A 14,596-nucleotide genomic window follows, 5' to 3' on the forward strand; every position below is an offset into this window, starting at 1 on the left:
AAGCAGGTAATTGGAGAAAGAATTGGTCCACTAAAGGAAAACGAAGGAAGGCTGTGTGCCAAACCTGAGAGAATGGGTGAGAATCTGAATGATTACTTTGCATCAGTGTTCACTGAGGAGAGGAACATGATAAATCTTGAGATTAGAGGTAGAAGTTTGATTAGTCTGGATCACGTTGGCATAAGCAGGGAAGATGCGTTGGGTATGCTAGAGGTCATTAAGGTGGACAAATCCCCAGGACCAGATGGGATCTATCCCAGGTTGCTGAGAGAGGCGAGATAGGAAATAGCTGGGGCCAAGACAAATATCTTTGTGGCATCCTTAAATACAGGTGAGCTGCCGGAGGACTGGAAAGTTGCTCATGTTGTCCCCCTGTACAAAAAGGGTAGTAGGGATATTCCGAGTAACTACAGGCCAGTGAGCCTGACGTCAGTCGTGGGGAAGGTGCTGGAGAGGGTACTGAAAGACAGGATCTATTTATATTTGGAAAGGAATGAGCATATCGGTGATAGGCAGTATGGTTTTGTGGGGGGGGAAATCGTGCCTTACCAACTTAATAGAGTTCTTCGAGGAAGTGACCAAGTTGTTAGATGAAGGAAGGGCTGTTGGTATCATATACATGGACTTTAGTAAGGTATTTGATAAGGTTCCTCATTGTAGACTACTGGAGAAAGTGAAGTCACATGGTGTGCAGGGTGTTCTAGCTAGGTGGATAAAGAACTGGTTGAGCAACAGGAGACAGAGAGCAATAGTTGAAGGAAGTTTCTCGAAATGGAGAAAGGTGACCAGTGGTGTTCCACGGGGGTCAGTTTTGGGACCACTGTTGTTTGTAATATACATAAATGATGTAGAAGAGGGCACTGTTGGTATGATCAGCAAGTTTGCAGATGACACAAAGATTGGTGGAATAGCAGAAAGCATAAGGGACTGTCAGAGAATACAGGAGGATATACATAGACTAGAGAGTTGGGTGGAAGAGTAGCAGATGGCTTTCAATCCAGAAAAATGTGAAGTGATACATTTAGGCAAGTCTAATTCTAGCGCGAATTATACAATGAATGGAAGAGCCTTGGGAAAAGTTGATGGGCAGAGAGATCTGGGAGTGCAGGTCCATTGTACCCTGAAGGTTGCTGCACAGGTGGATAGAGTGGTCAAGAAGGCATATAGATGCTTGCCTTCATCGGATGGGGTATTGAGTATAAGAGCTGGCAGGTCATGTTAAAATTGTGCAAGACATTTGTTCGGCCACATTTAGAATACTGTGTACAGTTCTGGTCGCCACATTATCAAAAGGACGCTTTGGAGAGGGTGCAGAGAAGGTTTACGAGGATGTTGCCTGGTATGGAAGGTGCTAGCTATGAAGAGAGGTTGAGTAGGTTAGGTTTTTTTCACTAGAACAAAGGAGATTGAGGGGGGACCTGATTGAGGTTTACAAAATCATGAAGGGTATAGACAGGGTGGATAGAGACAAGCTTTTTCCCAGGGTGACGGATTCAATAACGAAAGGTCACACTTTCAAGGTGAGAGGTGGAAAGTTTAAGGGGAATACACGTGGTAAGTACTTCACACAGAGGGTGGTGGGCGTTTGGAACGTGTTGCCAGCAGAGGGGTAGAGGCAAGCATGGTAGATCAAGTTTAGATGTGTCTGGACAGATGCACAAGTGGGTGGGGAGCAGAGGGATACAGATGCTCAGGAATTGACCGACAGTTTTAGACAGTACATTTGGATTGGCTCAGGCTTGGAGGGCTGAAGAGCCTGTTCCTGGGCTGTAAATTTTCTTTGTTCTTTGTGGGGTTGAAGAGATAAGCCATCAGGAAAGCATCGAGTTGCCATAAAGGAGTCACTGGCATAGTGGCTTCTAAAGATTTCTGGAACAGCAGATTGGCGCAACATGAAAGGATCGTGCCTTTTTTTCAGAGTAGCAGCTATTCATCACCAGGGGCATGGTCATACACCAATGCAAATAAGGTAAAAGTTATCTTTTGAGTTTTATTCAGAGTTCTTAGGGTTGCACCTGCAAAGCTACAACTGTGCAGTCAATAACAAAGCCATGAGAAAGCTCTTATTGAAGCAAAGTTACATCCACCCTCCTTCTGCTTCTCCCAGTTTAGAGAGAATTAAGTTTTTTTTCCTGGCAAACAAAATCTCTGTGAACTTTGGCTTCAAAGCAATGATGGTGATGAGCCCAATGTTTGCATTATTTTCTCACTATTTTTACTTAAATCAGCAGTTATAAAAGCAAAGATACCAGCATCAGAGTGCTGAATTTTATAACCTGCTTTAACTTCATGGATGGTTTGAATGAGTTAAAACAAATATTGCATTGTTTATATATTTAAAATTTAGTGCACTCTATCCCAAAATACCAGCTCCCTCTCAGCCTGAAGAAGTAGATTCTCATTCTTAGGTGCAGCAGTAGAGTTGTGAACAGTCTGACAATTTGTATGCTACAATTGTGTTTTAATGACAGTAAAGATTAACCAAGTTAAATGTTCAACAGGAACATTGAATAAATACTGACGATTATTATGATTCTATTCATTATAAGATAATTCAAAGGGATTTTAATTGGTTTGGGGATATTTTTATGCAGAATAACTTTCTGAAAAAGAATATGCTAAAAGAAAATGCATCAAATTGCCCTTTGGCATATTTTACATCACATCAGAGCAAACAGTTATTATACCCAATAGTTAATACATTGAAGTATATGGGAACAGTGCTTTATTTGCACCAATACACATAAATGAACTAATTGCAAACACAAGTCAGTTACTAATGTATTGAGAAGCAGTTTATTGTCATAAGCATACGGCATTCAACCATTCAATTCTGCTCTTTCAATCAATTGGATCATGGCTAGTCTGTAGCCTATCCCATGGACTCCATGCCTCTCGACACCTTTACCAAATAAAATCTATTAATCTCTGTCTTGAAAGTTTCAGTTTCCCCACTTTCAAAGTTGTATGCAGATAAGAATTCCTGATTTTGTTGACACTTTCTTGTTGAAATGTACTTCCTGAGCGCCCTCATGGTCGACTTGACTCTATAAAAGTATACAATTATGTTATTTTATTTTTGGTTCCTCATTTTGATGAAACAATTTCTCTCTATCTTTCCTATTGCATCCTTTTTATCAATTTAAGCACCTCAATATCAACAGCCCTGAGTCTTCTACACTCAACAAAATAAAAAGCAAATCATGCAATTCAAACTCTAAACTTAACCCAGATCGTTCTGCTACCATTTTAGCAAATTCGTGTTTAGCCTCTTCAAGGCTAACTTGTCCTTCTTAAGGCATGTTGCAAAGACTGAATACAGAAATCTAAGGGCATCAAACTAAGGCCATATACAACTGAAGCATAATTTCCTCTACATTGTAGTCAGCCTTTTGTGATAAAGGCTAACATTTCATTAGCGTGCAGATTATTTTATGTATCTTTGTGATAACTTTAAACAATTTGTGGACTTAGACATGGAAACCTCTGCCCCTCAAAATGTTGCAATTGCTTGCATTTAAGAGAATAATACTCATTTGAGGGTGAATAAAAGAACTTTTATTTGCCCTCCTTAAATTCCATCCGACATAATTTTGCCTACTCAATGAATTATGAATACTACTTCATTTCACTAAAAAGTTGACTTGATTTCAAATTTATCAGGTGAGTTTCAGTCCTGAGATTTGGAGATCAAAATTACACACAGGACTCCAGATGTGCTCTCTCTAAAACTCTTCACAACTGTAGCAACACTTTTTTATTCCTGCATTCCTAACCCCTTCTGATAAAGGCCAACACGTCATTTGCCTTCTTAATTGCTCCTAATGCTGCCTGGCTTGCTGTGTTCTTCAGCCTGCTGCTGGGCTACTTTGGATTCTAGCATCTACAGTATTTGTGCCTCTGCTGAATCAACAAGCTAAAGTTCTGGGTTCTTTGTGCAAGCACTGCTAAATCTATTTGAAGGTCAGTTTACAAATTCAGTTTATAATGAAAGGGAATAACTTCAGAACACCGCACCTGCTGGCTTGGTGACCATTCATTTTATGATATATCTCTATATCTCCTTGTAGCATGTGTTCTCTCCACAATTTCTATTTAGCTTTTCATGATAAGCAACTGTAGATAAATTATTTGCTGGCTCTTCATTTATGTCTTTAAAATAAACAGCTTAGAACCAGCACTGATCCTATAGAACTCTGCTACAATAACTGCCAACTTGAAAATGCCCCAGTTATGCCCACTCTCTGTATCTTGTTCATTAACAAATTCTCCATCTGTGATAATTTATTATTGGCATAATCACCATGTGTCAGTATAGATATAAGATCCTTTATCAAAACATCCAAAAACTGAAAAGCTCCAAAATCTGAAGGTTTTTTGTGAAGTTTTTTTCTCATTAACAAGGTTGTTTGGCATGCAAACAGTTAACCCAAGTCGACACCATTTGATGCGTGCAACGGTGGGGGCGTGGTGGGGAGGGTGCGTGGCCAAGCACCAATGTCCTTTTTTACTTAGCGGTCTGCTCCTTCGGTAACATTTTAAAAAATTTCACCATTAAACTGTCACTTATTCTGAAAACCAAAAAATTCCACATCTGAGAAACTGCTGGTCCCAAGCTTGTCGGATAAAGGTTTGTCTACCTGTATCTTGTCTATTTAATTTTGTGTGGCATCTTATCAATTTTTTTTTTGAAACCCAGGCATGTTTTATCCGCTGGTCCCGTCGGTCTACCCTATGAACCACATGCTTTAAAATGTTCCAAGAAATTTGTCAGAAAATGTTTACTTTTAATATAACCATGTTGGCCAGTTTTAATTTGTTTCTAACAGCATTGTTAAGAATTTTATAATAACAGATCCCAGCATTTTGCCAATTATTGATGTAATGGTACCTCCAGCTGCAGGTGGAAATGCTGAAGGAGGGTACCAAGCAGGCCAGCAGGAGTAGTTAAATGGACTCTCAGGGGGGGGGGGAAGAATTCTTGGGTAAAAAAGGAGGACTCCTGGGAGAAGGATTAGGATTTCTTCATACACATAAACTACAGGTTCAAGTCCATGTAAATATCATTCTTTCCTTGTTTAATCTTAATTGTCTTGCTTGTTTATGATTAACTCATGTCAGGGGAAACAAGAGTCCTGGTTTCATGATCTTTGGACTGTTCTTGTGATCAAATTTCATGTTACTTTTTTGGCATAGTCGGCAGGACTACAGCATGGTAATGGTGGATGAGGTGCCTTAGAGACATAGAGTCATACAGCATGGAAACAGACCCTTCAGTCCAACAAGTATACACCAACTACTTTCTTAAATAAATATTAACCACCCTCCAGTCCTCCAGCATCTCATCTGTGGTTATAGATGATACAAATATATCTGCTAGGGGCCCCGTGAGTTCTTCCCTAAATTCCCACAACGTCCAGGGAAACAGGACTTAATCAGGTCCCGGAGATTTATCCACATTTACGTTTCCTAAGACTTCCAACAATTCCTCTTCTGTAATGCAAACTGTTTTAAAAAAAATCAATATTTATTTCTGTGAGTTCTCCAGCCTCCATTTATTTCTTCACAATAAAAGGTGATGTGAAATATTCATTTAGTATGTCTCCCATTTCCTGATGTTCAACATAGAGACAACTTAGTTGATCTTTGAGGGATCGATTCTCTTCCCAGTTGCACTTTGCTCTTAAAGTACTCGTAGAATCTATTTGGACTATCGTTAACATTATCTACCAAGACTTTCTCATATCACCTCTTTGCCCTTTAGATATCCCTCCTCAGAATGCCCCTACACTCCTTATACTCACACTTATAAAAGCCTTCCATGTGCCAGTCATCCCTTTACCTGCAAACAGTCTACTCCAATCAACTTTTGGAAGTTCTCGTCTCGTACTGTAAAAAATTGCCTTACTCCAATTAAGAATGTGCTGAGATAGAGCAGATGGTGGAGGAGCTGAAGCTCACATTGTCCACGGGCAGGCCAAAGCTGAATGGTGAAAGGCACCCGATGAAAGATGCTCCGTAGTCTGCCTGAAACTTGCTGGTCTTCCAGAGCAAGGAGTTGACCTCCACCAAGTGTTGCAGACTGGCACATTCCAAGGTCTAGGCCTACGTGCTGAGGAACACAGTAATGTTTGGGACACCTGCCACAAAAATGCAGTGGAGAAGGACCACTATCTAAGGGTTTTGTGTTGAGATTAAATGGGAGTCCATTCAGTTGTCAGACCACAAACCCACCCACACCCCACCCATGCTAGATGCCTCAAATATATGTAAATATAATCTTGTACAAGTAAGAAATGTCTTTGGTTTGATTTGTTAGATAGAAGCAAACTCCAACGTTTTGCCATATTCCACTGTACAGAACAGAACTGTTTTAGTGATTATGTATGTATGTAAAGATATTTTTATGAATAAAGGATATTTTTAAAGTTAAAAAACATAAATGTGAGTTATATATTTTAAATTACATTGCAGATTAATCTCTGATTCCTTGTGATTTGATTGGGTGAAAGCAAGAGACTTTGGGAATAGGGATTAAAAATCACACCTCAGAACTGGAAAAACTTTTATTGGGAAATGTAAACAGCAGGATAGAAATCTTTACAAAATAAAGACAGATGGGAGGAAGGTTATGTCCACTCATGGTGAATTTGGAGTTGGAAAGATATTTAATCAGGCAAGACGCTTGTTTGTAAGCATCCTGCCTCCTTCCCACCTCCCAAAATAGGTCCAGGGTGTGAAGACAATAGCAGGATATCCCAATCAACGGCCAACTGAGGTGCTTAAGTGACCTATTAGTGGCCGTTTAAAGGTGTCAAATCAACCACCACTAATGTTAACTCAGGACTATGCAGGCCTGGCCCCACATGACACACTGACTATGCAGTAATAGCCTGAGATGTTGTTACACAGGCAATCACCTGATGTCTGTAACTGTTGGAAAAACATCTCCAAATCTGAATTAAGAGTTAGAGACTTTAGCAAGTTCTGACTTACCTTAATAGCTAGGCAGGAAATGTTGGATTAAAAGCTACTCTGACTCCTAGCTAATGATAAAACTGACACTTCCCATTGACACACTGACTACACCCTGATTGCTCATACAGACCCCAACAGAATGCCTCCCTCCAAGCAATTCTCCAACATATACCCAACTGACTGTCCCTCACTGACACCCAAGTCTCATGTAACCCACCTCACTTTCTCACCCATTTACCTGCCACGTGTACCCTGTGACCTACCAGGCAATGCAACCCCTTGTCCTCCTGGCACCCGTTACTCTTGCTTACTGGCAAACCTCCCCATCACTCTTTTGGCATTCTACCCATATAACAATTGGCACCCTTTCCCCTTTATCTGATACCCCTCCTTCTCACCCACCTGCCAATCTACTTCCTCATTCACTGGTCACCTTTCCCTATCTCTCAACGGACAACTCCTCATCCAATTACCTTTCACACTACATTTCTCTCAGTAGCTGTCAAAGTGGCATTGGGACCTTTAAACAATTTAATTAATGGAATACGGCATCTGAGGTATTGTTAGTACATATGCAGATGACACCAAAGTAGATGGTGTAGTGAACAGTGAAGATTATCTCCGAATACAATGGGACCTTGATCAGATAGGTGAATGTGTCAAGGAATAGCAGGTGGAGTTGAATGTCGATATATGTGAGGTGTTGTATTTCATTAAGACAGGACTTATACAGTTAATGGTTGGGCCGTGAGGAGTGTTTTGCAAACAAAGAGATCTAGGGGTGGAGGTGAACAGTTAGACAGGGCGGTGAAGAAAATGTTTGGCATGCTTGCCTTCATTAATTGGAACATTGCGCAAAAGGAGTTGGGATGTAATCATATGCCTACACAGGATATTGGTGAGGCCACTTTTAGTATATGTACACAATTCTAGTTGCCATTCTTTAAGAAAGATGTTGTCAAATGTGAGAAGGTGCAGAAAAGATTTGCAAAGATATTGCTGGGACAGGAAGCTTTGAGGGAGAGGCTGAATATGCTGGGGCTTTTTCACTGGAAAGTTGAGGGCTTAGAGGTGTCCTCATAAGGGTTTATAAAGTCATGAGGGGCATGGATTGGGTGAATAGCCAGAGACTTTTTCCAAGGATGTGGGAGTCCAACATTAGAAGACTTAAGTTTCAGGTGAGAGGGGAAAGAAGTAAAAAGGGCCTGAGGTGTAACATTTTCTCACAGAGGGTGGTGCATGTATGGAATGAGTTGCCAGAGTGAAGGTGGGTAAAATTACAAACCTCTAGATGGGTATATGAATAAGCAGGGTTTAGATGGATGCAGGCCCACATGTTGACACATGGGACTAAGTCAGATTGGGATGTCTGGTTGGCATAGACGAGTTGGACCAAAGAGTCAGTTTCAATTCTGTATAACTTTATGACTCAATTGCTGTAAAGAATTGGGGAAGCCTTGGTCAGTGATTGCTAGCCAGTTTGCTGTAATGGAGACATCTTAGACAGGTCAAAGTTTAAATCTCACTGTCCAATTCACTAAAAGACAGATGGGCAATCTTTAATAATATTACTGCCAGTCAGACCTGATCCCCATTGTGCTATTAACTTCAGAATGGTTGTATCTATAGTGTTTTTTTACTGAAACAAGCAGTCTCTTGACTTGTTCCAAGACACCCTTGATATTTAACCTCCTCATCCTCAAAATTATCCCAGACCTTCACTTTTGTTTCAACAGACCCTCCCCCCTTTTTCCAAACCGTAGAACACCCTTCTATTTCCATTTCCGTCTCCTTCATTTCTGAAGAGGGGTCCTATTGGACTCAAAATATCAAGTCTGTTTTTCTCTAACTAGATTCGGCCAGACCTGCAGAGTTTTTCTCAGATATTTTCTTTATCTTTTACCTGACCAGCTTGTCGACTCCTTTAACTTGCTTGCCAAATTCTAACACCTGTCCCTTGTGAATCTGAAAACTTTTGCAAACACCTCCGGAAACAAGCAAAATCATGCTTCTGCACTGTGCAGTGGCATAAACAAGTATCAAAAGTACCGTATCTGAAAGTCTCTTGGGGAAGTCTTTAGATAATATCTACAAAGTCCAACATAGCAGGGAGAGAATCAAAGTTGTCTCAGGTGTTATTTAATGTCATAAATTGCCACTTTTGCTTGCTCTTGGCCAATGTACAGAAGACTGAACGAACACTTTTACTGTCAAGGCATTCCACTGGAACTCAGTGTAAACAAGGTGAGTGACGTTTTTGGCATTCAAAATTTCCATAGCACCCACATGAGTAATGCCACAGAGTTAAAACACACAGCTTCAGGTCTTGTTTCAGAAATGTAGTTTAATGGAATGTTAAAACCTACGATTAACAGTCACGTGACATTATGGTCCCAACAAAACAAACTGCCAGCATCATAATTTTACATCAGTTCAATCATTTTATGAAACAGAAGCTGTTCAGTTCCCCTTGAGAGTTGCTGACATAGCCAAGAAATAACTTGTCACAATATTCTAAACTTGCAAATCTGCAGAGAGGGTGAAAAAAAAGGGAAGAGAGAAGTAGTTTGGGGATTGTGATACAGTGGAGTGAGTTTTAAGCAGGTTCAAATGTTAATTCCTATTTGTGTCTGAAAAGGATCTTTTGTCTCCAATGTAGAAATTAATGCTTCTGACAGTTTGATTGCAGCAATTTTATGACAGCAACAACCGTAAGTAACCCTGTTTCTGTAATGATTGATGGTTTTGGGGCAATAGTAAACCTCTGTATATTCACTCTCATAGTTTTGTTAATTTGTTGGTTTATTTGAAGCTTTGTTTCTGCTGCTGATTGCTTGCTCCATGCTCAGCTGTTACCTGCTCTATTGGAAGTTGCTCAGATCTAGATCTGTACTTTTGTAATATCACTAAGACTTAACATTTGAGAAGGAGGTGACTGTGTTCATCTATTAATTTGAAATAAATTGCAGTATTTCTTCCCCTTCATTTTGAGAACATGAGCAGCTTTAAAGTTCTTAGATGGTTTCTGATTTGAAAATTCCTCTCTCATGCACTCCCATGGCTACCCCACTTCCCACCTGAAGGCTTGTATGCAGGCACAGCAAGTAATCAGGGAAGCTACAGAATGATGTGCTTTATTGTGAGGGGAATTGAATGCAAGAGTAGGAAGATTATGCATTGCATTTGAGAGAATGCATCTGGAACACTCAGTAAAATACTTGTCATTTCATTTGCAGAAGAATTTTGATGCATTAGAAGCAGTTCAGAGAAGGGTTACTAGACTAATACCTAAAATGAATAGATGGCTTTATGGAAGAAGGCTAGACAGGTTAGGCCTGTGTCCTCTGAAGTTTAGCTGAATTGGAGATGACTTAATTGAAACACGTAAGATCTGGTGGGGACTTGACCTGGTGGATGTGGAATGGATATTTTCTCTTATGGGAGAATCTAGGACTAAAGGTCCATTTAGGACAGGAATGAGAGGAAAAAAAACTGTTGTCTTTGGAATTCCCTTCCTCAAAAGTCAGTTAATGCAGAATCTTTAAATATTTTTAAGGCAGAGACCAATCTTAATTACCAAAGGGATGAAGGATTATCATGGGTATACAGTACTGCAGAGTAGTGGTTAAAAATCAAATCAGCTGCAGTCTTATTGAATGGTGAAGGACCGTGTCACCTTCGTTTGGTCCTTGTTCGTATGTTAAGCTTTTCAGTTTTCAGTTCAATGATATTGCAGTAGAGTGGTTTTAGTAGATGAATTTAAGCATGTACATTGTTGCCAAGAGATTGTAGAAAACTAAGTTGTGTCCCTTTAAAGCTTGTGCTGTGGTGTGCACTACGTGGTTTAACTGACAGCGGAAATTTAACTAACCACTCTTTTCTGAAATGTGTTGACAGAAATAAGAGCATCAAGAATGGTTCCACAAAGAATACAGCTTCTTCAGGTTCTTTTCATTTGGATGATTTCAGGAGTAAAGACAGGTAGGAGATCCTTTCTTCAGGATTTTCTGTGAAATCTTCTCAATGCCAACAGCCAGAAGTCAATTCAAATGCTAATGTTTCTTTTATAAGTGAAGAATATTCAAGATCTGTTTTATACAATACATCAGGCTCAAGTGATTTGATGTGTTCAATGTTATTTAAGATTCTTTCAAAATCCGTCTGCCACTTCTCACTTCAGTTTTCAAATTTTCCTTAAAATATCACTTTAACTAAGCTCTTATCATTTTTCCTATGCCCCTCTCTTTGATGATATTGAATTCCTTACCCCATCCTGGGGCGGCGCAGTGACTTAGTGGTTAGCACTGCTGCTTCACAGCATCAGGGACCCAGGTTTGATTCCAGCCTCGGGCGACTGTGTGGGGTTTGTACATGCTCTCCCTGTCTGCGTGGGTTTCCTCTGGGTGCTCTGGGTTGCTCTCACAATCCAAAGATGTGCAGGTTAGATGAATTGGCCATACAAAATTGTCCATTGTGTTCAGGGATGTGGTTAGGTGCATTTATCAGGGGTAAATACAGAGTAGGGGAATGGGTCTGGGTGGGTTACTCTTTGGAAGGTCAAGGTGGACTGCTTGGCCGAAGGACCTGTTTCCACACTGTAGGGATTCTAATTTTTAATGTTCTCAGGAGTGGTTTGGTACATGTTTCTAGGTCAAAAGCAATTCATAAGGATGTAAATAATTGTTCTAGTATGTAATTAAGTGATCACTTCAACATCATTAAAGCTGAGATTAATTAACTAAAAAATATTTCAACCTTATAATCTCCCTACCATAGAAAAGATGTTGTGAAACTTGAAAGGGTTCAGAAAAAAAAATTGCAAGCATGTTGCCAGAGTTGGAGAGTTTGAGCTAAAGGGAGAGACTGAATACATTGCAGCTATTTTCCTTAAAGCTTGAGAGGCTAAGGGGTGACCTTATAGAGGTTTATAAAATCATAATTGGAATGGATAGGGTAAATAGACAAAGTCTTTTCCACAGAGTGTAGGAGTCCAAAACTAGATGGCATAGGTTTAAGGTGAGAGGGGAAAAATTTACAAGCGATCTAAAGGGCAACTTTTAGATGAGTGTATGAAATGAGTGCCAGAGGAAGTGGTGGAGGCCAGTACAATTACATTTAAAAGGCATCTGAGTAAATAGAAAAGGTTTAGAGGATATGGACCAAATGCTGGTAAATGGAAACTAGATTTATTTAGGTTGCCTGGCTGACATGGACAAGTTGGACCAAAGGATCTGTTTCCATGTTGCACATCTTTATGGCTTGATTATAATAATTATTTACACAGAAATAGTGTAATATTATAATTACAGAGCTTTCATTGAACAACATTGAATTCGTGATGTAGAGATGCCGATGTTGGACTGGTGTGGACAAAGTCAGAAGTCAGGCGACACTAGGTTATAGTCCAACAGGTTTATTTGAAATCACAAGCTCCTAAAGTTTGTGATTTCAAATAAACTTGTTGAACTAAATCTGGTGTTGTGTGACTGCTAACATTGAATTCAGCATGTGTTATTTAGCCAGAGTTCATAGAATAGATTTTGAAACACTGTTTGTATTTCAAATTGATGATTCACTGAAATTATGTGCTGTTCAGTTGAACTGTTTGAAATGAAGCTAAACTGATTTCTTAATACTCAGAATCATTTCTCCTCATTCAAGCATTTGTTGATTAAAATGTTTTCAATATTTAATCTCATAACTATTTTACAAATTATTTGGATCTTGTTTATAGTAAGTTTTGGAAAGTACATATGAATATGATGTACATTCCTTGCCTCTTCAAAATACATTCAGCTTCACAGGTCCACATTGACATCATTAGCATACACTTAAATCCTAAATACTCAATACGTCTGACTAAACGTCAGATCATCAACCCAATGTACTGTATAACTTTCAAAGTTGTCCGTAGGTTGACATTTCATTTATCATCTAAATCCTTCAGAAAATTGAATAAATATACAGGAACCAATACAATAGCATTGAATGAAAAAGTGCATATTTTTATGCAAATCCTCAATCTCAATTACATCTTTCTTGTCGAATATCAGTTCAGACAAAACTCTGATTACAGGTTATGTATACAGTAGCGCCTCGACTTATGAACTTAATCCGTTCCAGGACCCAGTTTGCGAACCGAAAAGTTCACGAACTGAATCAATTTTTCCCATTGTTCGGAATGCTTGGACGTAGCAATGAACGCTGTTCACAGCGCACGCGCCAAAGACGAACTGAATGAGATCACATGGGGCCCGAGAGCTTTTGTGTTCAACATGCGCGGAGCAAAGCAGAACAATGAAACCTCGTGGTCGCACATGGGCTTTTTGCATTCGTACCTTCGTTCGTACCTTGAATTTCGTATGTACATTAAAGTAAACTTTTACGTACAATCCTGTTCGTAAACCGATTTGTTCGTAAACGGGGTCATTCGTATGTTGAGGCGCTACTGTAATTTGAAAAACTGTAAGGACACAGTTTTTGTTAACAGACGATTCCAAACATGAAGAAACATTTATTTTGAACTATATGTTTGTGTTTCTCTGTATTCAATAACTGAAACTTCATTCAAATGTGGGTTAGAAAATCAAAACTTCATTAGTTAGCCTCATATTACTTTTGTTCTTCTGGCACGCCGTTTTCCAATAACCCATGCAAATAGGAACACATGAGAGGTTGTCTAGGATTTGAACTCAGGATCTCTCACATACAAAGCAGTTATTTACCACAAGGCAAGTATCATACCCTTAGACATATGTGCAGAAGTAGCCCATTCAGCCCATTCAGTTTTCTCCGATTTTCAGTGAGATCGTAGCTGATCTGATAATCCTCAACTCCATTTTCCTGCCTTTTCCCTATAACTTTTAATACCCTTAGTGATTAAAAATCTATCTCAGCTTTGAATAAATATAATGGCCCTCAGTAGTATCAGCCCTCCGTGGTAAAGAATTTGATGGATTCACAACCCTCTGAATGAAGAAAGTTCTCCTCATCTGTGTTTTGAATGTGTGATTTCTTATTCTGACATTATGCCCCTGGACCTAAACTCTCTCACAAAGGGAAACAACCTTTTCACAGCTATCCTGTCAAGTCCTCTACGAATCTTGCATGTTTAAATAAGGTCACCCTCATTCTTCCAAATTCCTAGAAGTACCAGCCCAATCTACTCAATCTCTCCTCAAAAGACAGTCCCTCTGTAGCCGATATCAGACTTTTGAACCTTCTCTGGACTGCCAATATATCTTTCTTAGATATCAGGCCTAAAACAGTTCACAGTATTCCAGCCGCAGTCTGACAAGTACCTTGTATAGTTACAGCAAAACCTTCATGCTAATATACTCCACTCCTTTGAATTAAAGGTCAAAATTCCATTTGCCTTCCCTATCATCTGCTGAACTTAGATACTAGCTTTCTGTGATGCCTGAGCGAAGACTCCCAAATCACTCTGTTCTGTAGTTTCTGTAGTCTTTCTTCATTTATGTATTATTCAGATGTTCTATTCTTCATATCCTTACATTTTCCTGCATCATATTCAATCTGCCAAGTTTTTGCTTACTCACTAAATTGTTGATATATCTCTGCAGGCATTTTGTGTCACTCCTACCACTTGCCTTCCTTA

The 14,596-nt window shown here is 39.5% G+C and overlaps 1 protein-coding gene across 7 annotated transcripts in view; it reads left to right on the plus strand.

Moving 5' to 3' along the window:
* Positions 1-4,505: 4,505 nt before the first annotated feature.
* Positions 4,506-14,596, plus strand: part of LOC122562100 (T-cell antigen CD7) — a 28,044-nt gene continuing 17,953 nt past the window's right edge. For 3 of the 7 annotated variants that reach the window (XR_015761400.1, XM_088000539.1, XM_043714625.2), the window contains exons 1-3: positions 4,506-4,630; positions 9,638-9,689; positions 10,876-10,959. Coding sequence is in view for 6 of the 7 variants with exons in the window: in XM_088000539.1 (XP_087856665.1) it covers positions 10,893-10,959 (67 nt within the window). In the remaining variant the exon portion in view is untranslated. Of the gene's footprint in view, positions 4,631-8,810; positions 9,223-9,637; positions 9,690-10,875; positions 10,960-14,596 lie in introns of those variants that run through there. The other 4 variants (XM_088000540.1, XM_088000542.1, XM_088000541.1 and 1 more) reach the window with 4 other exon arrangements.

Source organism: Chiloscyllium plagiosum, unplaced genomic scaffold (genome assembly GCF_037043375.1).
Source record: "Chiloscyllium plagiosum isolate Xiang-an unplaced genomic scaffold, Cpla_swu_hap1 HiC_scaffold_25, whole genome shotgun sequence".
Classification (NCBI taxonomy): Eukaryota; Metazoa; Chordata; class Chondrichthyes; order Orectolobiformes; family Hemiscylliidae; genus Chiloscyllium; species Chiloscyllium plagiosum.